The sequence below is a fragment of the Protopterus annectens genome, chromosome 8.part0 (assembly GCF_019279795.1).
Source record: "Protopterus annectens isolate FY-2018-M chromosome 8.part0, PAN1.0, whole genome shotgun sequence".
In the NCBI taxonomy this organism is placed as follows: Eukaryota; Metazoa; Chordata; order Ceratodontiformes; family Protopteridae; genus Protopterus; species Protopterus annectens.
In genome coordinates, this window is record NC_056741.1 from 1,163,449,227 (window position 1) to 1,163,473,256 (window position 24,030).

The window sequence follows — 24,030 nt, forward strand, 5'->3', positions numbered from 1 at the left end:
CTTTGGCCCCCTATAGCCCATCCTGTGCCCTCTTTGGGACCTGAATATGGTTCTAGCTGCTTTAACTGCCCACCCCTTTGAACCAGCAGCTACTTGTGATATAAAATTTCTATCTTGGAAAACCGCCTTTTTGGTGGCAATAACCTCTGCCAAGCGAGTCTCAGAGCTTCAGGCTCTCTGTTCTAATCCTCCTTATTTGACCTTTCACAAAGACAGAGTGTCCCTCAAGTTAAATCCCTCTTTCTTGCCCAAGGTAGCATTCCCCTTATGCATTCAACAATCCTTGGAGCGCCCTGTGTTTTTTCCCAAATTCTCCAATAGCGCAAAATATATTTTCCATCAGTGGATGTTCACAGACAACTGCGTTTTTATTTAAGTAGGACCAATCAGACACGAAAGTCAGATCAGCTGTTTGTGTCCTTTGCGGAAAATAGGTTGGGTCAACCGGTGGCTAAAAGCACCATAGCCAAATGGATTAAAGATTGCATCTCCTTCATTTATTCACGGTCCGGCAAAGAGCTACCTTTCCCAGTCAGGGCTCATTCTACCAGGGCAATGGCTACTTCTGTAGCATTTCACTCCAAATTATCGATAGATGATATCTGTGTGGCCGCTACCTGGACTTCTCCACACACCTTCATTTCTCATTACAAGATAGATGTGGCTTCTTGAGGCAGAGCTTCCTTTGGTTCCACAGTTCTCAGGAGTGTTTTCCAATGAGCCACCCGGGATTTAGGTGCTAGGGACGCTGTCCCATCAGTTATGAATGTAGGCGAGATAGGATCCCATTACATCTTTTAGTTATGTACTTACCATAACTTCGGATGTATGGGATCCATCTCACCTACATTCATACGTACCCGCCCTCCTTCCCCCTTCCCATTGGATTTAGAGGGAATGTTGCTGCTTACTGAGTTTTTCTCTTGAAGGACTTTAGTTTGTTACAGTTGCTGGTATGTCTCTGTGTCTGGATGTAGGTATGAAAGCGAACAAACAAGATCTGGGGAAGCAGGCGTGGTGCATTCTGGGATAAGGGGTAGCCCAGCCAATTGGAGACTTCGTTCTAGTATATAGTGGCTGAGTCGGAGATGATGGATCGGCTCCGAACCCATCAGTTATGAATGTAGGCGAGATGGATCCCATACATCCGAAGTTATGGTAAGTACATAACTAAAAGTTTTCAGATCTAACTTCATGGGATCTGAAAATAAAAACTTCAGATCCTAATACCTCAGATCCAACAGTTATTTCAGGTAGCTCCCCTTCTCAACCTGCAGATCCAAAGCCTTTGTATTTGCTTTTTGCAATTTCTAAAACTCCTAGAGCTCACTCGCCTGAGTTTCTTATTTATCCAGTTTCTTCTCTGCACCACTCCCCTCTCATGCAAACTCTGAGGAGACATTCTAGACCTCAGTCCACTACCTCATCTGTTAGGTCCTGTAGAAGTCTTTCTAAAGCTAAAGTGGATAGGATGATGAGGAAGTTCCTCAGACCTTCCAGATGGGAGTTATAACGTCTCAATCTCGCATCGGATCCATGAGCCTCACTTCCACCTCCCTTGTATTTGTATCTCTATCTCTGATTTGTCCTTTGGTTTCAAAGCCCTCGGATCCAAGAGTTCCAAGAGAACCAGTGTCAGAGTCAAAGAACATTACATTTTTGACGGCAAATGTTTCCTTGACTAGTTCTGCTCCTATTCTCTTTGGATTGGGATAAGTCTTAGAGCGGGGTTGGGATCTACTCCAATGCTGTTGGAGAGTTTTTTGCCCCTTGTAGCCTTGGAATTAGATAGTTCAGGTCCAGCTTCATCCTCAAGACATGGATCTGGGCAGAGCCGTGGTTTATCTGATTTGGAAGTCGCAGCTTCGGTGCGACCAGCCATGGCTTCTCCTGGTCCATCTGCCTTTGAGGTAGTGGAGACGGTGTTCACTCATCAGAGAGACCCAGCCTCTCTCATATCTTCAGATCCTACCTCTTATCCCCTATAGCTCTGAGCGCTACTCCCATCAGACCTACTCCTCAGAGACAACTAGCAACCAGACAATTCCTTTACAGGAACTTCCCCTCTCTTTGGACACCTTCCCAGACCATCCCACTGAGGAGGTTCACTCTAAGAGAACATGTAAAAAGTGACACATTGATTTCTCCTTGGAATCTCTCACTGAAGATAATGACTTCAGCAAGGGGGAAGGGTCCCCCATATCACGACCTGATGATGTCTTATTTGGAGACATTTTGGAGATCCTTAAACAGAAAGATGGTTGGTCCTCAGATAATCCTTGCCCCGAGGAGTCAGCATTTCTGGAATATTTTGGTGCTGGCCCATCTATGTTTTGAATGACTCCCCAGGCTGATGAGTTAATTGACCTAGTCTCTCTCCAGGCATGAAAGGAACAAGATTCTGTAGAACCAATCCCAAGTCTCCCATATAAGAATTTGGCTCCACTGAAAGACAACCCTCATTGGAGCAAAGGATCCCCACTGAAACAATGGTTGTGGTGGCAGCCATTTAAAAGGAGCTATCAGAACAGAGCTCCTCTGTCCATCCCCCTAACAGAGATTCTAGGGCATTGAACATATTTGTAAAGCATGTATTTGCTTCAGTGACCTTTGCCTTAAGGTCCCTGAATTATTTGGTGCACATTACAAAGCTATAGAGGGATTTGACCTAGGAGCTCTCAAAATCCCTCTTAGAGTCCATGTCTGTGGAGGACCATAAAAGATCATTCTTGCAACTGGCCACTCTGTTATCTATTTCCAGTGTGTCCAGGAGGTTGAGTTCACCATGCTACAGAGGGTACCTCATGGGTGGCCAGTTCAGGCATTGCCATATGGAGAAACACGTGGATGCAGCCAAGCAACCTTTCAAGTCTTCTTTCATCACTGCTCCTTTTGATGGAACATCTTTGTTTGGCCCTTCTGTGAAAGTGATGCTTTCCTGCAGTGAACAGGAAGAGAAGACCCTGTCTGCCATAGGAATTAATTTTTCTACCCTTCAGTGATCCTTTCCATGTAATCAAAGAAGAGGCAAGAACATGTGGTTCCATAGATCCCAGGGATCTTTCTACGATTCATGTGGAGACAACTCCTGCAGAAGAGTGAGTTCAAATGGAAGATGTCATCCCCATGGCAGAGAAGGTCTGCATAACCAAGGTTTTCCAAGATTCCTTTCCAGATAGACCCTTTCAGCACTCATGAAAAGCTGCCAGACTGCTCGCCTCAGGAAGCAGTTGGGGGATGCTTGTCCTTACACCCCAGACACCTGGGCTACTATAACAAAAACATTTTTGAGTACTAAAAATAATATCCATATTTTGTTTCATACCATTTTTCCAGACTACCCCAACCAAAAGAAGAAAGCTTCCCAGTGTTCCACCCAGTCAGAGAGAAGCTGCAGCTCAAGAAATTCAGAAGCTACTGGACAAAAGAGTCATCCAGGAGTTTCTTTTTAGTGCCAAAAAACAAGGGACATGAGATTAATTTTGAATCTAAACAATCTGAACCAATATGTGAGGAAATCAAAGTTTTGAATGGTTAATTTTCAGTCCATTCTGCCTCTTTTACACAAGGACAATTGGATGTACTTAATCAATCTTCAGGATGTGTACTTTCATATCAAAATGAACAGATGCTCCCGAAGATACTTGTGCTTTCAGTTGGGAGCTGATCACTATCAGTTTAAAGGCCTGGTCATTGGACTTGCCACAGCCTCCAGAGTGTTTAACAAATGGCACTGGTGGCAGCTCACCTAAGACTGCAAGGATTCTGAGTGTTTCCATACTTAGATGACTGGCTCCTCACCACCCTAACCAGGCTTCTTCTAGAATAGTCCAGAGATTTTTTGCTGCAAATTTGTCAAACACTAGGCATTACGGTCAACATTACAAAATCCAAACTACAACCAGTACAAAGTCTGGGGTTTATTTGTGCTCATTTAACCACAATAGGTCAGACTGCTTCCCTGCCTCCTCATTGTATAGATAAAGTCAATTTCCAGGTTCAACAAATTCTTTCTCATCCTGCTCCTCCAGCCAAACTTGTCCTTCAGGCTCTAGGTTCCATGGCAGCATCTATAGTCTTAGTCTCATTAGCATGTTACTATAATGCATGTTCTGCAATGGACTCTTGTTGTGTCCTGTGGTCAATTCTTTGACATCCTCTGTCCTTTCCAAATGTACACTCTTGTTCAGAAACTGTCTTTGTTGGTGGATACAGTTGGATGACATTTACATAAGTCACTCCTTTGTTCTGTCTCCTCCAGTGTCCACAGTGATCATGGATGCCTCCCAACTGGGGTGGAGGTGGGGGCATTTCTTGGGAAGGACAGTCCAAGGTATGTGGTCCCTCAAGAGACCAGTTCACATGTCAATATCCTGGAGAAGAGAGCAGTCCTTTTAGCGTTGCAGGCATACCAAGATACTATCCCCCTGGGGACTATTTTGATTCAAACCTATAACATGTCTGTAGTCTGGTACAAGAACAAGCAAGGAGGAAGTCATTCTTATCATCTGTGCTGAGAAGCTATGAGATTCTGGTAGTGGGTGATCTCCTCCAACCACTTTCTAGTGGCAGTGCACATTCCAGGGAAATCCATTGTATTAGCAGACATACGCAGCAGGTCCATTCTGATGCCTCAAGAGTGGTCTCAAAACCAATTAGTGGCAGAAGAGATTTTCTGTCATTGAGGCTAACCTTGCTGCAACCTCTGTGCAACTCCCCACAACAACAAATACAGAAGGTACTTTGCCCTGATCCCTCCTCAAAGAGGCACCAAGAGATGCTGTAGTCCATGTTTGGCCCTTCAGTCTCCTTTATCCTTATCCCCAGTACCTCTGATTCCAAAATTCTTACAGAAAGCCAGTCAGTTGAACAACTTGGTTATCCTCATTGCTATTGCTCCTTTTTGGCCTCACCAGGTGGGGTTCCCCTTCCTTTGGTCTTATCTTCATTATTGCCTTGGATACTGGACCCCAGTCCAGACCTTCTGTCACATCCCTCAGGGATAAACCATCCCAATATCCCAGGCTTCAAACTAACTGCATGTTTTTTCCAGTTCCATTAATAGCTAGACAGCCCAGGCTTTCTTCCCCAGTTTGTCATATAATTTTGTCCTTCCAGAAAGATTCCACTAAGAGGATTTACCAGACTAAATGGAACAAATTGTCAGTTTGGGGTCTGAAAAATGACATTGATCTTCTTACTTCCCCCCATTTCTTCGGTGCTAGAGTTTTTAGCTTCTCTTTTTAGGGAAGGTGCTAGTTTTTCCACAATCAAAGTGCAGTTGGTAACCATATCAAATTTTACTCAGGAGGCAACATTTCTTGCTTGACTACTTCCAAGTTGTGCAAGGCTTTCCTAAAGGGCACATTCTTGCTCAGACCTCCAGTGAAAGATCTGTCACCTCCTTGAGATTTAACAGTAGTACTCCAGGGATTGACTCAACAACCCTTTGAACCTTCACCAAAAACTGATTTAACATTTCTGTCTTGGAAAGCAGCCTGTTTTGTTGCTATTACATATGCAAAAATTGTATTTATTTATTTATTGCATTTGTTAACTGGGAAATGTCTCACTGGGCCATTAGGCCGTTTTCAGTTGAGACCTGGGGAGAAAAGCTCCAAAACAGTAAAAGACTAACAATAATAATAAACAAAAACAGAAAATACAAACTTGAAATAACAGTATGCACATAAGAATACAGTGAAGCATTAAGAGACACCAGCACCATTTCAGTATCATGTACAGTTATGTGCAAAGATTCAAAAGATCCCATGAGCCAAAAAGGATTTCTGAACTCCAGGCTGTTTCATCCAAATCTCCTTACAATGTTTTTCACAAGAGAGATAGAGAAGACCTTATGAACCAGTCCTTCATTCCTACCAAAAGTAGCCTCTGAATCAAACATAAATCAAACCATTCATTTATCAGTCTTTCCTAAATTTTCGAATAAGGGAGAATACATGCTGCATCTCTTAGATGTACATAGACAACTATGTTTCTGTTTGCATAGGGCAAAAGATTTTAGAAATACGGACCAGTTGTTTCTCTCCTTCACCCAGCAGGCTGGGATCTCCAACTTCTAAAGTTACCTTAGCCAAGTGGATAACTAACTCCATTTCCTTGATATATTCCCAGCAAGGTCTCTCCTTACCAAAACCACCAAAGGCTGATTCAACTAGATCCATGGCCACCTTATCTACATTCTGGTTTAGAACTTCCATTTATGATATTTGTGCAGCAGCCACCTGGTCTGATGCTCATATCTTTATTACATTCATTACAAATTAGACATAATTTTCAGAAGCAGAGCTACTTTTGGTTCAGCAGTTCTCCGGAATATCCTTCCTAGAGAACCACCCAAGATTCATGTAGCTGGGGACTCTGTCCCATACATTGAGGAAGAATGACAAAGACAATATCAGATATTAAACTTAGGTACTCGCCATAACTATACATCTGTGTTGTCCATTTTCATTTTTCCTCAACTCCCCTTCCACCTTCTCCCTTCCTGTCATCTTCTGGAATGACCTGATGTATTGTTTGGAACATGTTGCTCCAGGTTTGATCCCTGGTTCTGTTACTATTGTCTTTCTCTTGTTATATTCTAAGATATTTTTAGCAGCAAACTCGATCTGAGGTATTATGGGTGGAGTAGGGCATTACGGGTAGAGGAATTAGCTGGAGAGTTAGATCCAAAAGTCTGTGAAATTCGTCCAAGTCAGATCCGAGGTTTGCTCCATAACGCATACATTGAGGAAGAATGAAAATGGACAACACAGATGCATAGCTATGGTGAGTAGATCATTTTAATATATCACCAATACAGAGCCATAGCTGTATTTTCTGTTGCTTTGGGCAGTCCTCAGAACTGGTGCTCCATTCATCTTGAAGGAAAGAAAGTATTCCCCAAAGCTGAAGACATAAAAAAATTAACTCATGGAACTGTGTCTAAACCACTGCAAAAATCTTATGTAAGGTCCTTACTACAGCTATGACTAAACTATAGTAAGGAGCTTCTATAAGATCTTTGCTGCAGTCACTAAATACATATAAGAAGCAGCAATATCACCTGGGGCTTCTTAAATGTATGCTGGTACTCAGTTCGTGCCTCATCAGAAACTGTTAGTCACTCCTAACAGCTTGCACCCAATACGCACTCCTCTCTGTGAACTGTTTCTAGAGACTTTTCCCTAGTAGCTGAGCTGTCTTATGCCTGAAACATTCAACAGCCAGCCTAGATTACTCCTAAGTAGTCCCACAACACCAACCCTACAAATAAATTTCATAATACAAACCATAGCTTCTAGGTCTCATTGCCCCTAAACTATGGCAATAACTTCTTGCCATCTTAAAAGGAATTCAGTCGAACCATGTACTCTGATCTTTTTTAAATGACTTTTTTACTCCGATACAAAATGTGCCCACTGTTTTAACACTCACATTATTTGATCAGTTTCACCCCATACCAATTTATTTAATCCACTAACAATGAGAATTCCAACAGTCTCTTCTTTTTTTTTGTAAATTATATATATTTATCACTGACCTGTATAGATTTACTACAGTTTAAAGATGTTGACTTTTCTTTTTTACTAACAATGTGAGATTTTTGAGCTAGCTGTATGATTATATAAGTATTTTCTCTTTCAGACTGACACATAACATAATTTGTACTCAGTGTTCCAATATGTGTACAAATGTTTATTTTTAGGTAGCCATCTTGAGGCAGAATATTTTGCATGGTCTTACATTATAAATCAGATATAATGCTGTGAATTTACTACTAAACTTGATTGAATTGTCCTATGTTTTGTATCTTTAGAGCTGACCTGAAAAAGGTCCACTTGGACCAGTGCTGTACCTTAGAAAAAAAATTTAAATAAATAATACACACTGACATCCTCAAACCAGAAAATGCTGCTTTTTTATGAGTTCTGAACCCAGCCCATATCCAACATGTTTTCAGGCTTTCAGTCCAGCCTTTTTGGACAGTGTTAGCAGGTTACAAGCTCTAAGCTTTACCATGAGGTTGTTGTACAGTTTCTATCCCAGCTCTTTGGGCTTCTACTTGAGATTACTTATTTGCCATAGCATTTAGAGCAGTTTTATATTCCCTTGTTGAGCTAGCAGTCTGTAACTGCAAAGAAAACTTGTTCTAAATAGTGATTGCATAACCCTTAAATGAATTACAGCTGATTTTGCTACCAACAGCACCTTAAGTATGTAGCTAAGTAGTTGATTTCTGGAACCTAACCATAACTCATTTCAACCCTGGCCGCTAATCGAAACCAGATCATCTGGGTCATAGTCATAGTTTTATCCTTCCACACCACAGAGCTGGCTTTGCTGACTTCTTTGTTTAATTGGATATGCATACATTTTTACTTTCTTCTGCTGCTCACTTTTCTTTTTTAAAGCTAGCATTAAAACTGTATGGCAGTATTCTGAAAAATAAATGATTGAAAATGGAAATTAATGCATGTTTTATCTTCTGTTAATGATTTTGCCAAAAATGCGTTTTGTTTTCTTGATTAACATAAAATATATGTTTCAAACAGCAATATGTTGATGCGAAGTCCTACATAGTGGTGGAATTTGCACTGGAAAAGCCCTTGGTACCAAAGAGACCACCAGAGGAGTTGGCTACAAGGTAGGACAGCAGTTTATCATGAAAATAGTCACATTTTGACGTATTATCTGCATATAGAAAATTTGAAGAGAGACACCCTTTTTCTGCAAAGTGTTTGAAGTGGTTATTTATAAATAATGACTACATGCTATCCCAAACTGGCCATAAGAAAGGAGTATTGATTTTATTTCTCAAATGAAGAATCCTCTTGTCAAATTTTGCTGTTCCTGTACCTTTTTAGGATTTGCAAGTATTTGGAGGTCCTCATCCCGCCCCCACCTGAGATAAAAAAGACCACAGTGAAGAACTTCTCAAAAGCCGACTTCACACTTCTAAAGACTAGTGTGGTCTCCTTTAAGGCCCCCGAGCCGGCGGTAAACATTACCCAAGCCGCTGAATCACTTACAAACGCCTTCTACCAGCACCTACAGGATTGCATGGATCAGGCAATCCCAAACAAAACAAAGACTCTTTGTACCAAAGGCAAGCGTCCAGTCTGGTGGACCCCAGCCATAAACAAGCTCTACAACAAAAGGAGGAAGCTACTACAAGATAGAGCAAAATCCTTAAAAGGTAAGACACCTTTGATCACTATAAGTAAAAAACTAAGAGCTCTCATAAAAGCATCCAAGGCAAATTTTGAGAGAAAAATCGCTAAGGACTCAAAAGACAATCATAAGGCCTTCTTTAGCTATGTTAGAAACCTGGGAGGAAACTCCCAGATATGCTCAGAATTAGTTCAAAATGATGTGAAAATTACTGAACCTACAGACATTGCCAATATACTGGCTGACAGGTTCAGTGCAAACTCTCCCCAAAAGGAGAGATATCTATACCAGAGGATTGTAGCCCCCCAAACATCTCTAACGCCCAGGTGAGAACTGCTCTCTCTAAGGCGAAAAACACAGCATCCATGGGACCGGATGGTGTCCCCGGCTGTGTGCTCCATGAACTCAACGAGGAATTAAACCCGCAGTTAGGACAGTTGTTTAATCTTAGCTTCACCTCAGGATACATACCCAAGGAGTGGCGCACGGCAACTGTGGTCCCACTTCACAAAGGCGGTGCCTCCACCGACCCTGGAAATTACCGTCCCATCAGCTTGACAAGCCTGATCTGCAAAGCCATGGAGAGGATCATAATGGAACTCATAAACAAAGACATAGGGAACTTGCAGACTTTGGATCCAACCCAGTTTGGCTTTGTCAAAGGCAGATCATGCCTTTTAAACTTGGTCGACTTTTTCGAAACAGTCACCAAGGCCATTGATGAGGGAAAGGCAGTCCATACAGCCTACCTCGACCTGGCAAAGGCTTTCGACACAATACCCCACTCGGGTATCGTCGAAAAACTCATCAGCTTAAATGTAAACCCATACATCACAAGATGGGTTGCAAACTGGCTAAGTGACAGAACCCACAGGGTCAGAGTTGCTGGCGCCATGTCAGACTCAAAGCCTGTCACAAGTGGGGTCCCACAGGGCTCAGTCCTGGGCCCACTCTTGTTCGGCATCTACTTTTCTGAAGTACAAGCAAACACAGGAGGGTTATGGCTGACAAAGTTTGCAGATGACTGCAAACTGGGCGCCATAGTCGAAAACACATCTGACACAGATATCCTTCAGAAGGGTCTCACAGAAACGGATAACTGGTGCCAGAGCCATGGCCTAAAGTTAAACACCAAGAAATCCATAGTCATACCCTTCGGGAAAAACAAGGTTACCCCTAGCTACCATATAGGTGGCAATCCACTGAGCACAGAAGAAGTTATCAGAGATCTGGGGACTCAGGTTGACAGTAACCTATCGTTTGACACTCACGTTGCTAAAGTAGTTAGGAAGACCTTCTACATTGCCCACCTGATCATGAAGGGATTCACATCTAGATCAAGGGAGGTCATCATCCCCCTGTACTCATCACTCATCAGACCAATGATTGAGTACAATGCTCCATTCAGAATGTATCTGACCCGACACCTGCAGCAGCTGGAAAGGCCCCAAAAGTTCCTCACCAAAAGGATAAAGGGTCTCAAAAATATGTCTTATGCTGCCCGACTGAAAGAACTTCAGCTGTATTCAGTCGCTTACCGCCTGCTCAGAGGTGACCTGTGCCTGACATACAAGGCCATGTCAAACCCAGATTTGATGAACATGCTTCACCTCAAAAAATCTAGATCCCTCAGAACTACAAGGGCGGGAGACTTAAACCTTGACACGGTCATTAATAGGACATGCTGGAGGGACAGATTCATCACCCAAAGACTCCCTATGCTGTGGAACAAAATCCCGGTACATGTGAGGCAGAGCACCTCGCTGGCCATGTTCAAGAGAAATCTTGACCAATGGATGGGAGATCGCAGATATACCCCAGGGATTACCTCAGTGTCTCTGCTTGACAGAGGCACAGCAAAACAATGGGCATAGTTTTCTTCAAACTAAAGGGGTGGCGAAAGCCACAAAAACTCTGGGCTAGGCTTATAAATGCCCTTGGGCAGATAGCCTAGTACGAATCTATGAACCTATGAACCTATGAACACTGACTTATTTAATTTAATGTTCCTTTAATATAACATCACTACCGTCATGTCTTCAGCATCATTAGAGTGACAGAAACTCAGTGGTAGTAAAATTCCAAGGTAACCATTTACTGAGTTCCATTAAGTTCAGATTTAGTGTTGTCTGTTTTCATTCAATTCAGTTGTGAGTTATTGGATCTGACCTCTGCACCGAATCTAAAACTCTTTGGTTCTAGGCCTCTGACATCTCCCCCACCCATAATTCCCTGGACTCCACCTTACTACCTCAGATCTCATTTGCTGCCTGAAGAGTTCAGTCATGCCATTAAGGGCTCTCATCCTATATTCTTTTTGGAAAGCTTTATTCATACTTCCCCCTTACTGACAGAGTTTTCTCTCTCCAGTTTCTTTATAATTAGATTTGTTTGTGTTAGAGTAGGCTTTAGATTATATTAGGTTATTAGAATTGTTGGAAAGTGTAGATCTTAGTGTTATGGTTAGAATTATCTTCTATAGTATTTCAATAATTAGAACTTTATTGTTAAGTGCGTTGTGCTTACTTAAGTGTGTTTTTCTACATTAGACTTGTTATATATGTTTGCTCATCTAGTGCTAGGAGTTCAGCCATTTATTACATATATGTGGTTGTGTTTTTTTGTACCTTTTCTTTGGTGATGGTCAAGGATTCAAAAAGTGCACAGATCGTGGGCACAAGCTGATACCCCAAGACCCAGACTTCCTTTGTGTGTGTTGTTTAGGCACTGCTCATCTTGACAGTTCATCTCAGGTGTGCATACCTCTTAACCTGGAAATATCAAAAATCTGGACAAAGGCCCATGAAAAATAGGTACAAATCTGCATACATGACATTTGCATACATAATTATGTAACCCCACCCGCTTCAATGGAATTGTGGGATACCAACTTTCAAACGCAAAGCACAGACTGAATAACAGGCAACCAAAATATGGCCCCAACCCAGATCCTGTAGTGAATGGTAACCATTTTTTTTTTAAATGTGTAGCAGTGATGTTCACTGGGAAGGGAGAAGATGATGAACCTTAGATTTTTGTTTTTGTTGACTTGCAGTATGTGGGATTTGTAGTAAAGGTAGGGCATTTAATGGTAGGCAGTATTCTAATCTTAGCAAAGGAATATTACAGTTTGCTAGGACCTCCAAAGGTCATTCTCCATGGCCTACAGATCAATGGCATAGGTTGAGTTTGTGCCACCCGGGGGCTGTCTTTGAGTTTGTTGCCCTTCCCCCTCACAAAATCATGGTCAGATGGGCCCCCCATACAAAGCCCTGCCCCCTGCAGCCATTCCAATGTCCCATTACTTGGCTATTTTGCCCCATTTACCATAAACACTGTAATGTGTGTGTACTGCTTTACTTCTACGATGAGTTGGATTTCATTTAAAACTTTTATTTTACATTTTATAGCACAAACACAAATAGACATCTGATAAAGTAATATGGTCTCACAATGAAAATAGACTTACCATTAAAACTTCTCAACAGCATTGAAACCCACATTCAAAGAAAAGGCATCAGGCCAGTGGCGGATAAAGGTTACCTTTGAGCTGTTGTCAAATCACAGGCCCCGCCCCTTCTACAAGAAACATACATGTGTTCTACTTCTTTGATATACCTTCCTGATTGTATTAAATTACATTTCTTGTATAATACAGCACACTTGTTAGAGCGCGTTTTAAATTTATTGTTTTGAACATTTTAACAGTAAGCAATGAAACAAGATGTATGAACCAATAATGACAAAACTGCCCATTTCAGAACATTTCCATCATAAAAGTCTATTCAAATGTGTACAATCCACCATTATCAGTAAATATGCACAATCTGTGCAGAAGTAAAAGTCATCTAAATAATTCCACATTAAAGTGATCTGTAAGATCTGTAACTAATGAAGAGGTTGCTGCTAGCAAACAACTTAATATTTCATTGTTTCATCTACAAATAGTGTCTGTTGCCCTTGAAGAATAAATTGCCTATATTACATTAAAAAAAATGATAAGCTAGTAATATAACAATAGGGAATGGATGGCAAACTGATAGCAGGTTCATAGTTACTAGGTTTCTCTGTCAAAGAGGACATCCTCAGGACTGCAGCATTGACCCCCTTTCAAAGTACAGCACAGTACAGTATCAGCAATCCATCTACATACTATTGGAGTAGAACCCACAGCCTTCTGCATCAAAAACAAGTATTCTACCTGTTATGCTACTAACAACACAAAGCAATTTGGCATAAGCAGCACTAAACTCCTGTCCCCCTGAAGAACTATGCAGCACAAGAAATCTGGAAAAAGCCAAAATTTATTGGGGGGACCAAAAGCCCAAAACAAGGGACACATTTTAAACTTTGCTTGTATAATCTTAGAAAAGTTTTTAGAATAAAATGTTTTGTGTAACATGCCTTTCCTGAAAGATGGGAAGACTGAAATGTAAATGGCTAACATTATTTAGTGAATTCAGTTCTCACTGATTTGCCAGAAAGCCATAGATTTTAATAGGAACAGACCAAACGTATGAGCCAAACATTCTGTAAAACTCTGGGCAGTTGAGAACTATGGTTAACTCCTTGAATCACAAGTAGTGGTGGTATGGGTAGAGAATTTAGGCTTTTGCTCCTTGTACCTAAGGTACAGTTTGCGTCTGAGTAACTGTAACCAGCAGTTACACCTAGCTGGGGCATTTACACACACACACACACACACACACACACACACACACACACACACACACACACACACACACACACACACACACACACGCACACACGCACACACACACACACACACACACACACGCACACACGCACACACGCACACACGCACACACACAAGAAGCTGCTGCTGTTAATATAAATACACACACAAATAAAGCCTCCTGCCTGCACTCATATAAATAAAATAAGAAGCTGTTAATATAAATAAAAGAAGCTCCTCTGATCTGAAGTAGTTACTTCATTTGCTCTGCAACCTGTGGGTATCGGATCCGACTTCGGATCCGAGCCGGCAGCTTACCAAGCTCCAAGATCCGAGCTCCTAGCTCCTCCCCCTACCCATAATCCCCTGCTACCAACCACATTACCTCAGATCGTTTTTTGCCGCGGCTGAAGAAGCTTTACTTTTGAAGAGCTCCTGGCTGGGTGAGATCGTTTTCAATCTTTTTCACAAAAAAAAAAAAAAAGTCAAAATCGAGTGTGTGTGTCAGTAAAAACCTTCTATCCCCTTGTTTATGTCAGTTTTTTAAAATTTTACTGGTATAGCAGTTAGTTTTTTTTTTCTTGTCACTCCCCCTCCCTCCTTAGCATTTGGGTGTGTGTGTGACTGGTTCAACATGGCGGAAGGGCGGAAGGCCATTTTTTCCAAATGTACTGAGTGTGGCCACAAGCTTTCCCCATCTGATGGCCACACTCAGTGCGTTTTGTGCCTGGGGGCAGCCCATCTCTCAGAGGCCTGCCAGATCTGTGCGGCCTTTAACCCCCGGGCACTTCAGGATAGAAAGAACAAGCTGATCCTGGCGGGAAAGCTCCCCCAGGAGTCAGCTTCTTCTTCCTCTCCTGTTCGGGCTCCAGCTGCCTTAGCGGCCTTGGCGCCCTCTGTTCCCCCAGCTCTACCCAGGACTCAACCTCCCACTTCGGGTTTGAGCTCTGAGGAAACTAGTGCCTCCTCAACTAAGGAGAAGAGGCACAAGGATAAGGAGGGACATAGATCCCATAAAAGGTGGACTGAGTCTCACCCCTCGGCTCTGCCAGCTAAATAACTAAGTCTCCTTCGGGGGTCTCCGGATCCTTCTCCTCTCGGCTCCGTTCACCTAGCTTCTCGCTGGAGCCAGAGGAGGAAGATCGGTCTCCCTCGAGGTCATCGAGGCGGCCCTCACGGCCCGCCTCGACTACCTCTTCCAGGTCAACTAAAAGCATCTCCGAAGCGGATATGGATCGGATGATGCGTCAGTTCTTACAGACTCAAATGCAGATGGGGGTGCTCTTGCCTCCCCCCCCCCCTGTGGGGGGGAGCACGGCCCCCATGTTTGCCCCGATCACTCCTTCTCCGACTCGCTTTCGGATCTCAGAGTCATCGGATCCGTGCCTATTTGGAAGCAGGGAATTGTTGACGCCAATAGCGCTTGTCTCTTCGACGCCGACTATGCCCTCGAGCTTGTCGGATCCGAGCTCACGGGGCCGAGGGCTGAGCATCGGATCCAAGGGAGTTGTTGTATCTTTGGAGCTGTTGGGTTCGGAGCGCACCTCTCTCTTGGCGCCGACTGCTTCGGCTCCGACCCCGATCCCTTCCTCGGAGCCAAGGAGATTGCTCTCAGAGGCTGGCGAGGGTGAATCTCCTTCGGCTTTTGAGGTAGTGGAGAGGGTACTGTCGAGATCCTCCAGATCCCTGGTTCAGGCTGTGGATCCACCCGTACCCCCACTGTATGAGGGTCTGTCTTCCATCATCCGACCATCGGGACAGCCTGCCCAAGCCCTCCAGCTAGTTCCAGTTGAGGAACAACAACCCGTGGACGAGCCCTCTTCAGATAGCCCCACCGAGGAGGTTCCTCGTAAACGTCGGTGTAAAAGGAGGCACATGGACTTCCCCGAGTCCGTTACCACGGACACGGACTTAGATGATAGGGAGGGTTCCCCAAGGTCACCCCCTGAAGATGTCTCCTTTGGAGACATCATGGAAATGTTGCGTATTAGAGAGGGGGTGGTCTGCCCAAAAACCTTCCCTTGATGAGTCCGTGTTCCTGGAGGCATTTGAGGCAGGCCCATCTACTTCTTGGGTGTCCCCTCCGGCCGACCCCCTGGTGGACTTAATTACTACCAGGGTGTGGAAGGAGCCCGACACCGTGGAGCCAATACCTAGGCGTCCCGACAAAATACTGAGCCCCCCCCCCTGCAGATAAGCAATCGTGGGCCAAAGGTTCCCCTGTTGATGCCATGTTGGTGGCGGTGGCCACCAAGAAAGATCTCGCTCAGGAGAGTTCTCTGGTCCACCCGCCAGATAAAGAATCTCGAGCGTTGGACCGGATTGGGAAGCGGATATTTGCTTCAGTGACCTTTTCTATAAGGGCGCTGAACTATATGGCACATACCATCAGGCTACAGTGAGACTTGATCAAGGAATACACTGCAGCTTCCCCTGAGTCCATGTCGGTCGGAGACAGGAATGTGTTTACGACATGAATGGCCACTCTGAAATCCATCTCCAATACATCTATGCGGCTCCTCTCTCATGCTTCGGAGGGAGCCGCTAGAGCCAGTGGAGCAGGGATCGTCTTACGACGTCATGCCTGGCTCCATCTTTGCGACTTTGCGGATCCCTTCACGGTTCTGCCCTTTTCGGCTAGACCGTTCACGATACGCTGGTCCAAAGTGAGAAGGACGGGAAGACGCTGTCTGCCGTCGGAGTCCGCTTCTCTAGTCCCCAAAGATCCTTCTCCAGGAATCAGAGGGGACAAAAGAAGCTGTGGTTCCGCAAGTCTCAGCAATCCCATCCAGCTGTGGACCACTCATCCTCTAGAGGCAGAGGAGGACAAGGTGGATGCCGGCCCAGAGGCAGAGGGGGGCCACGTAATTTTGGGTCTAGAGAAACTTTCTTGGACAGACCCGCGCAACAGCCCTGAGGGCTTGCCCGACTGTCCCTCTCTGGAGGCAGTCGGGGGGCAATTGACGGAGCACCTGTCAAACTGGGAGTCCCTTACAATGGATCGATGGGTGCTCCGTATCATTTCCAGAGGTTACTTCATTCCCTTCCTAAATCTTCCCCCCAAAACCAGACACCTCCCCGATGTACCACCCGATCAGAGGGAGGCGGCGGCCTTAGAAATTTTTAAGCTGCTAAGAAAATGAGCCATCCAGCCCGTACTCCCAGATCAGTCCGGATTGGGTTATTACTCAAGTTTCTTTTTGGTGCCAAAGAAAACAGGGGCCCTCAGACCCATCTTAGACCTTTCCGCTCTGAACCTGTTTATTCCCAAGGAAAAGTTCCAGATGGTCACTCTTCAATCTATCCTCTCCCTTCTGCGGGAGAATGACTGGATGTGCTCCATAGACCTCAAGGATGCATACTACCACATTTTAATGGACAGACAATCCAGGAGGTTTCTCCGCTTCAGGCTCGGAGCCAGTCATTATCAATTCAGGGTTCTTCCATTCGGCCTCACTTCAGACCCCCAGGGTGTTCACCAAAGTCATGGTGGTGGTTGCGGCCCACCTGAGACTTCAGGGCGTTCAGGTCTTCCCGTACCTGGACAACTGGCTCCTTACCGCGACCAACAGGCATCAGCTCTTAGTAGCGAGAGATTACGCACTGACTCTAGCCCACAACCTAGGCATTTCAATAAACCTGCAGAATTCCTGCCTATGCCCCACTCGAGCCCTGGAATTCATAGGGGCCAGGTTGGATACTCGAATCTCTCGAGCTACCCTAACATTAGTTAGACTGAACAGCTTGTCTTATCAAGTGTTATCCCTTCTACGAAATCCTTCTCCTCCAGCGGAGTTAGTCCTGAGGGCACTAGGCTCTATGGCAGCCGCGATCGGTCTTTCCCTCCATGCCCGCCTTGCGAATGTGGATATTGCAATGGACCTTTCAAGTCCAATGGTCCCTCTTGTTCCACCCACTGAACATGCCCATACAACTGAGCAGTGTTTGCAGGGACTCCCTTCTTTGGTGGTTGCATGCGCGGGAACTCAGAGAAGGGAGACCCTTTATGATTCCCAAGGTCGAAGCCACATTGACCACGGACGCTTCTCGCCTCGGATGGGGGGGCATTGTTCAGGCAAATCCGTTCAAGGCACGTGGACTCCCCTAGAGACCGCATTGCATATCAATGTCCTAGAGATGTGGGCGGTGCTTTTGGGGTTGCAAGCCCTCCACGACCTTCTTCCTCTGGGGACTATTGCGATCCAGACAGACAACATGTCGGTAGTCTGGTACATAAACCAACAGGAAGGGACCAGATCTTACCCCCTGTGTCGAGAGGCCATGATAGTTTGGGAATGGGCAATCTCCACCAACCGCTTTCTGGTAGCAACGCACATCCCGGGACGATCCAACATATTAGCGGACAAGCTAAGTCGGGTGCTCCTCACTCCGTAAGAGTGGTCTCTGAATCCATCTGTTGCGAGACAGATCTTCCACAAATGGGGTCAACCTTGCTGCGATCTTTTTGCTTCTCCTTTAAACACAAAATGCAGCGAGTACTTCGCAATAATTCCCCCCAGAGGGGAAACCCCCAGAGACGCTCTAGTCCATGCTTGGCCTCCCGGGCTACTTTATGCTTATCTTCCCCTTCCTCTCATGATGAAGTTCATTCAGAAAGCCTGTCGGTTGGGGAGCAGACAAAAAACTTCCCAAACACTGTCTTCCAACACCACCTGAAAAATCCACTACGAAACCTGCGTTTGAAATATTTATTTAAGCTTCTCTTTAAACATGCACTTTTCGTCAGAATTAAGTGTCCAACTTCATCAGAAACAAAACTTTAAGTTAATAATCTACTAGAGCATTTTATAGCACCCAAATCTCATTGAAATCACATTGAAGTCACGCAGCACTACACATGTACTATGCAGAGAGCTCACCCTACTGGTGAGACTTGCAACTACTAGTTAATTCTTTATTTTTTATTGTTTGTTTTTTATATATTGTTTGTTTAATTTCTACCTATATAAAATCTCATATACATGCAGGTCGCAACTCAGAAAATACAATGCTATAATGAACAATGATAAAAATAATATACTAACAAATGTAAATATAAAAATGTATAAAAAATCTCCAAGTAAAGAATTATGTTAAGCTTTATATAACTAACAATGTTAAGATCAAAGATAAGGACAAATATGATTGCAACAGTAAGCAAGTAGTGTATTTGGCAAGCTGCACCCACTGTCCCGTGTTCTATGTCGGCAAAACCGACAGAAGACTAAGGGACAGGATATATGAACACATATATAGTATTAACAATAGTAAATCCACAAATGCATTGGCAAGACATATTTTAGAACAGCCCACACATAATTTCAAATTTAGCATCATACAACAACTATACAATGACGGAAGAGGTGGTCCGGAGTCACTTAGATTGGAAAAGTTAGAGCTTTGTTGGCAATTGAGGCTGAATGCCTGCCAGTTTCCTGGCCTGAATGAGTGTAATTCGATTATGTGTGTCCTACGCTTGAAAAATCTGTTAAGGTGAATTTTCATTTGTATTTTTAGATTTGAGACTTTGCTGTTTTTATGAGCAAATACATGTGCAGTTCTTTGAGATCGAAATTACAAGTCAAAACTTTATTTTTTATCTATTTTTAACTATTTTAACATTGTTAGTTATATAAAGCTTAACATAATTCTTTACTTGGAGATTTTTTATACATTTTTATATTTACATTTGTTAGTATATTATTTTTATCATTGTTCATTATAGCATTGTATTTTCTGAGTTACGACCTGCATGTATATGAGATTTTATATAGGTAGAAATTTAACAAACAATATATAAAAAACAAACAATAAAAAATAAAGAATTAACTAGTAGTTGCAAGTCTCACCAGTAGGGCGAGCTCTCTGTGTAGTACATGTGTAGTGCTGCGTGACTTCAATGTGATTTCAATGAGATTTGGGTGATATAAAATGCTCTAGTAGATTTTTAACTTAAAGTTTTGTTTCTGATGAAGTTGGACACTTAATTCTGACGAAAAGTGCATGTTTAAAGAGAAGCTTAAATAAATATTTCAAACGCAGGTTTCGCAGTGGATTTTTCACATGGTGTTGGAAGACAGTGTTTGGGAAGTTTTTTGTTTACCTGTTTCAAACCATTTTCAAGGCTTGGGTTGGGGAGCAGAGTTATCCTCATAGCCCCATTTTGGCCTCGGCAGATCTGGTTCCCCTTTCTGCGGTCTCACAGTGTGGCTCCTCCGTGGATTCTGGATCCCAGTCCAGAACTGATTTCTCATCCCGCGGATTGCCCAACGCCCAACCTGGTCAGCCTCAAGCTTGCGGCTTGGCTGATCCAGTTCCATTGATGGCTAGGACTCCCAGTATCTCATCTCCCGTTAAGGCCATTCTGGTTGCGGCTCATAAGCCATCTACCAAAAAACTTTACAGCAGTAAGTGGAAACGTTTTTCCATTTGGGCCAAAGATAAGGGCTTGGACCCATTTACTGTCCCTATCCCAACCATCCTAGACTTTCTCTCATTGATCTTTCATCAGGGAGCGAGCGCTTCTACGATTAAGGTACAATTAGCGGCCATCTCCCATTTTCATGTGGGCAATGGCATAGGTTCCTTAGCTTCTACAAAGTTGTGCAAAACCTTCTTACAAGGCATCTTTCTTTTAAATCCACCAATAAAGTCTGTGATTCCCCCATGGGACCTCACTCTAGTCTTGCAAGCCTTAACAAGCCCACCTTTCGAACCTGCTGCCTCAATTCCGTTGAAGTTCTTGTCATGGAAAACAGCCTTCTTAGTGGCCATTACTTTGGCCAAAAGGGTTTCAGAGTTACAAACCTTGTGTATGAAGCCTCCTTACCTTATCTTTTACAAAGATAATGTCCCTCAGGACTAACCCGTCTTTCTTACCTAAGGTTGCTTCAGAAGCAAATATAAATCAATCAATAAATTTACCAGTGTTTTTTCCCACTTTTCAGAATAAAGGAGAATACACATTACACAAATTGGATGTACACAGACAGCTGCATTTCTACTTGCATAGGACTAGAGAATTTCGCAAGTCGGACAAGTTATTTGTCTCGTATGCAAAATCAGCCATGGGTAAAGCCATTTCCAAAGTTACTGTGGCAAATTGGATTCATCAGTGTATTATTCAGGGGTATATATCGTCTGGCAAACCAGCCCCGGTTAATATCCGTGCTCATTCTACAAGATCTGTAGCCACTTCAACAGCCTTCTGGTCTAGGGTTCCAGTGGACGACATATGTTCAGCGGCTACTTGGTCCTCTTCTCATACGTTCATTTCTCATTATAAATTAGATGTGATTTCGAGAAGCAGGGCTTCTTTTGGCTCCGCGGTGCTTCGGAATATCCTTCCGTAAGGACCACCCAGGTTCTTATAAGTAGCTGGGGACTCTGTCCCACAGGTTGCAGAGCAAATGAAGTAACTACTTCAGATATAGAAGTTATGTACTCACCATAACGTTCCATCTGAGTAAGTACTTCATTTGTCTGCAACCAACCCCCCTGCCATCCCCCGAACCTTCGGGATTTTCTGATCACCTTTGCAGTTGATTTTTTCATGTTTACAGATTGGTAAGGCAAAAAAAAATGATCTGAGGTAATGTGGTTGGTAGCAGGGGATTATGGGTAGGGGGAGGAGTTAGGAGCTCGGATCTTGGAGCTTGGTAAGCTGCCGGCTCGGATCTGAAGTTGGATCCGATACCCACAGGTTGCACACAAATGAAGTACCTACTCAGATGGAACGTTATGGTGAGTACATAACTTCTATTTAAGTGCCTGCAATCACATTCTCCTGCAGCTGGTAAGTAAATACACGTACATTTCTCCTGCCCACATCTGTTAAGTTAAACCAGTAATAAGTTAAGCCTGCAGACAGCCCTTAAGTAAGGAAATATGCTGTTTCTCTCAAATAAGTAATCAAGTTAAGTTCAAGTAAGCACACGTACGTTTCTCCTGCCCACATAAATGTTCGTTAAGAAAATAAACTGCCCTGCTATTAAGTAAAACCTGCAGCCGTTAAGTAAGGAAATATGCTGTTTCTGCCTGCAATGATGACATATAAGAAGAAGCTGCTGTTAAGTAAAGCAGAAAGCACACACACACACAAAATAAAAGAAGAAGCTGCTAAGTAAAGCCTCCTGCCTGCAATCACATCACACTATATAAATATAAATAAAAGATGCTGCTGCTGTTATGTAACTGCTTGCAATCACAATATCACATTCTCCTGCAGGCAGCTGATAAGTAAATAAATACACGTACGTTTCTCATCCCCACGTACATTAAGTTAAGCCTAGCTGCAACGAAAGTAATAAGTTAAGCCTGCTGTCCTTAAGTAAGGAAATATTCTGTTTCGTTTAAATAAGTAATCAAGAGACAGAGCACAAGTACGTTTCTCCTGCCCACAGAAACGTCTGTTACTCTGTTAAGAAAAGAAGCTGCTTCTGCCTACAATCCCATTCTCCTGCAGCTGGTTAGTAAATATATTTTGTTTCTGCCTGCAATCACATTTATTTACTAATCAGCTACAGGAGAAGAATCAGTAATCAATAAGCACATGTACAGTTCTCCAGACTCCCGCCCACATAAAGTTGCTTCTGCCTGCAATCACATTCTCCTGTAGCTGGTTAGTACATATATACTGTTTCTGCCTGCAATCACATTTATTTAATAACCAGCTGCAGGAGAAGAATAAGTAATCAAGTAAGCACAATAGCACATCATGTACGTTTTTCCCACCCACATAAACGTCTCATTCGTTAAGGAAAAAAATATAGATTTTTTTTTTTTTTACCTGGCTCAGCTGGGGAAGAAAGACATGCTGTGCACAGTGCACACAGACTGAGCTGTAGAGGCCAACATCATCGCACACACTCTGCACTTGATGATGTGAGGAGTAAAAAAATTTAAAAAAAAGAAACAGGAAATTCAGAAACTAAAGGGGCCATGCATGAATTTGTGGCACCTCAATATTTTGCCCTCAAAACTGGTATTTACTGAGAAATTTGGTACGGTTGAGAGGTATGCAGGTGTGTTCCTCTTTTAGTGCCTGCATATTGTAGACTAGAAGGTAGAAACTGAAAGTGAAGGGAGTCTCTCCCTCCCCAGACAGGGTCTGCCATCCCTTCCTCTTCTTCCACTTCTTCACAGAGCACCAAAGACAAGAAGCCCAAGTAGAAAGCTGATAATGACAAAGGAGTCAGAGAAGACCAAACATGACAAAAGTGAAGAAAAGACAAAATAAAAGGAAAATTTGGTTTCCTGGAATTCTTGTAAATTGTCCCGATATCCAAAATTAGTTTGGTATCTAATCCTAAGATACTGAGACTTTCAGAGACAACAGTTTTCAGTGCCATACATTTCCTGCTTAGTCCGGATTCTCCTCGGATCCAGTAAGTCCCTGTTCTTCAGGAGAGGAGACAATCCAGACCACCATCAGTGGCATCTTTTTGCCGGTCATTGAGAAATTTGACCAAACAGGATTTCAACAGAATGATGAGAGAGTTTCACAGGACACAGACACAACTAAGGGTTTTCTCAGTACCATTTCTTGGAAGCATACCAAGTGCTGGTCCATCTACCCCCTCTTATGTCTTTTCCAGAACTGGTTATCTTGGGCATGGTCTGTCCTAGAGTACCTTTGCCTGAGTCAGTAAGTCAAGTGACTTTGACTTGTTTCCCTCCTGTTTTGGGTCTGACATGTTCAGATCTGGAGGAGTCTTGGTGCCTTGATTTTTGAGTCAGGGTACCAGAAGATGTTTCAACTCCAAAGATTTTGGAGCCATCTCTTCAACTATGTGTCTCAGTGCTGGATAGCTTGGCAGAAAGAACTGCCTCAGGATTGAGGCCCATCGGTTCTGTGGTTTCCTTTCTATCCAAGGTTAGGAGGGCATTGGCAGACCTGGTGGCTTCCTTGGCTTTCGAGACTTTTGAACTGTTACTTTTGATACTGAGGGAAAAGGGTCATCTAGGTCATGCCATTTGAACCCCTTCTGGAATCAGATGGTTATTCTTATCCTGTCAGGCAGGGACAGTCAGTTACCCAGGCTTCCTAAGCAGCCTGCTATATAAGCTCCCAGTCTGATTCTGAGCCCTCTGATCCTCCCCCACAGATGGTTCATAGAAAACAGACATGCAAGTGGAAGCACTTAGACTATTCCCCA

General features: G+C 43.4%; 1 protein-coding gene across 1 annotated transcript in view; it reads left to right on the forward strand.

Moving 5' to 3' along the window:
• CFAP70 (cilia and flagella associated protein 70) overlaps positions 1-24,030 on the forward strand; it is a 1,838,232-nt gene that overhangs the window by 744,157 nt on the left and 1,070,045 nt on the right. Inside the window, exon 11 of the mRNA XM_044079382.1 lies at positions 8,559-8,650. Coding sequence (XP_043935317.1) covers positions 8,559-8,650 — 92 coding nt within the window. The remainder of the gene's footprint in view (positions 1-8,558; positions 8,651-24,030) is intronic.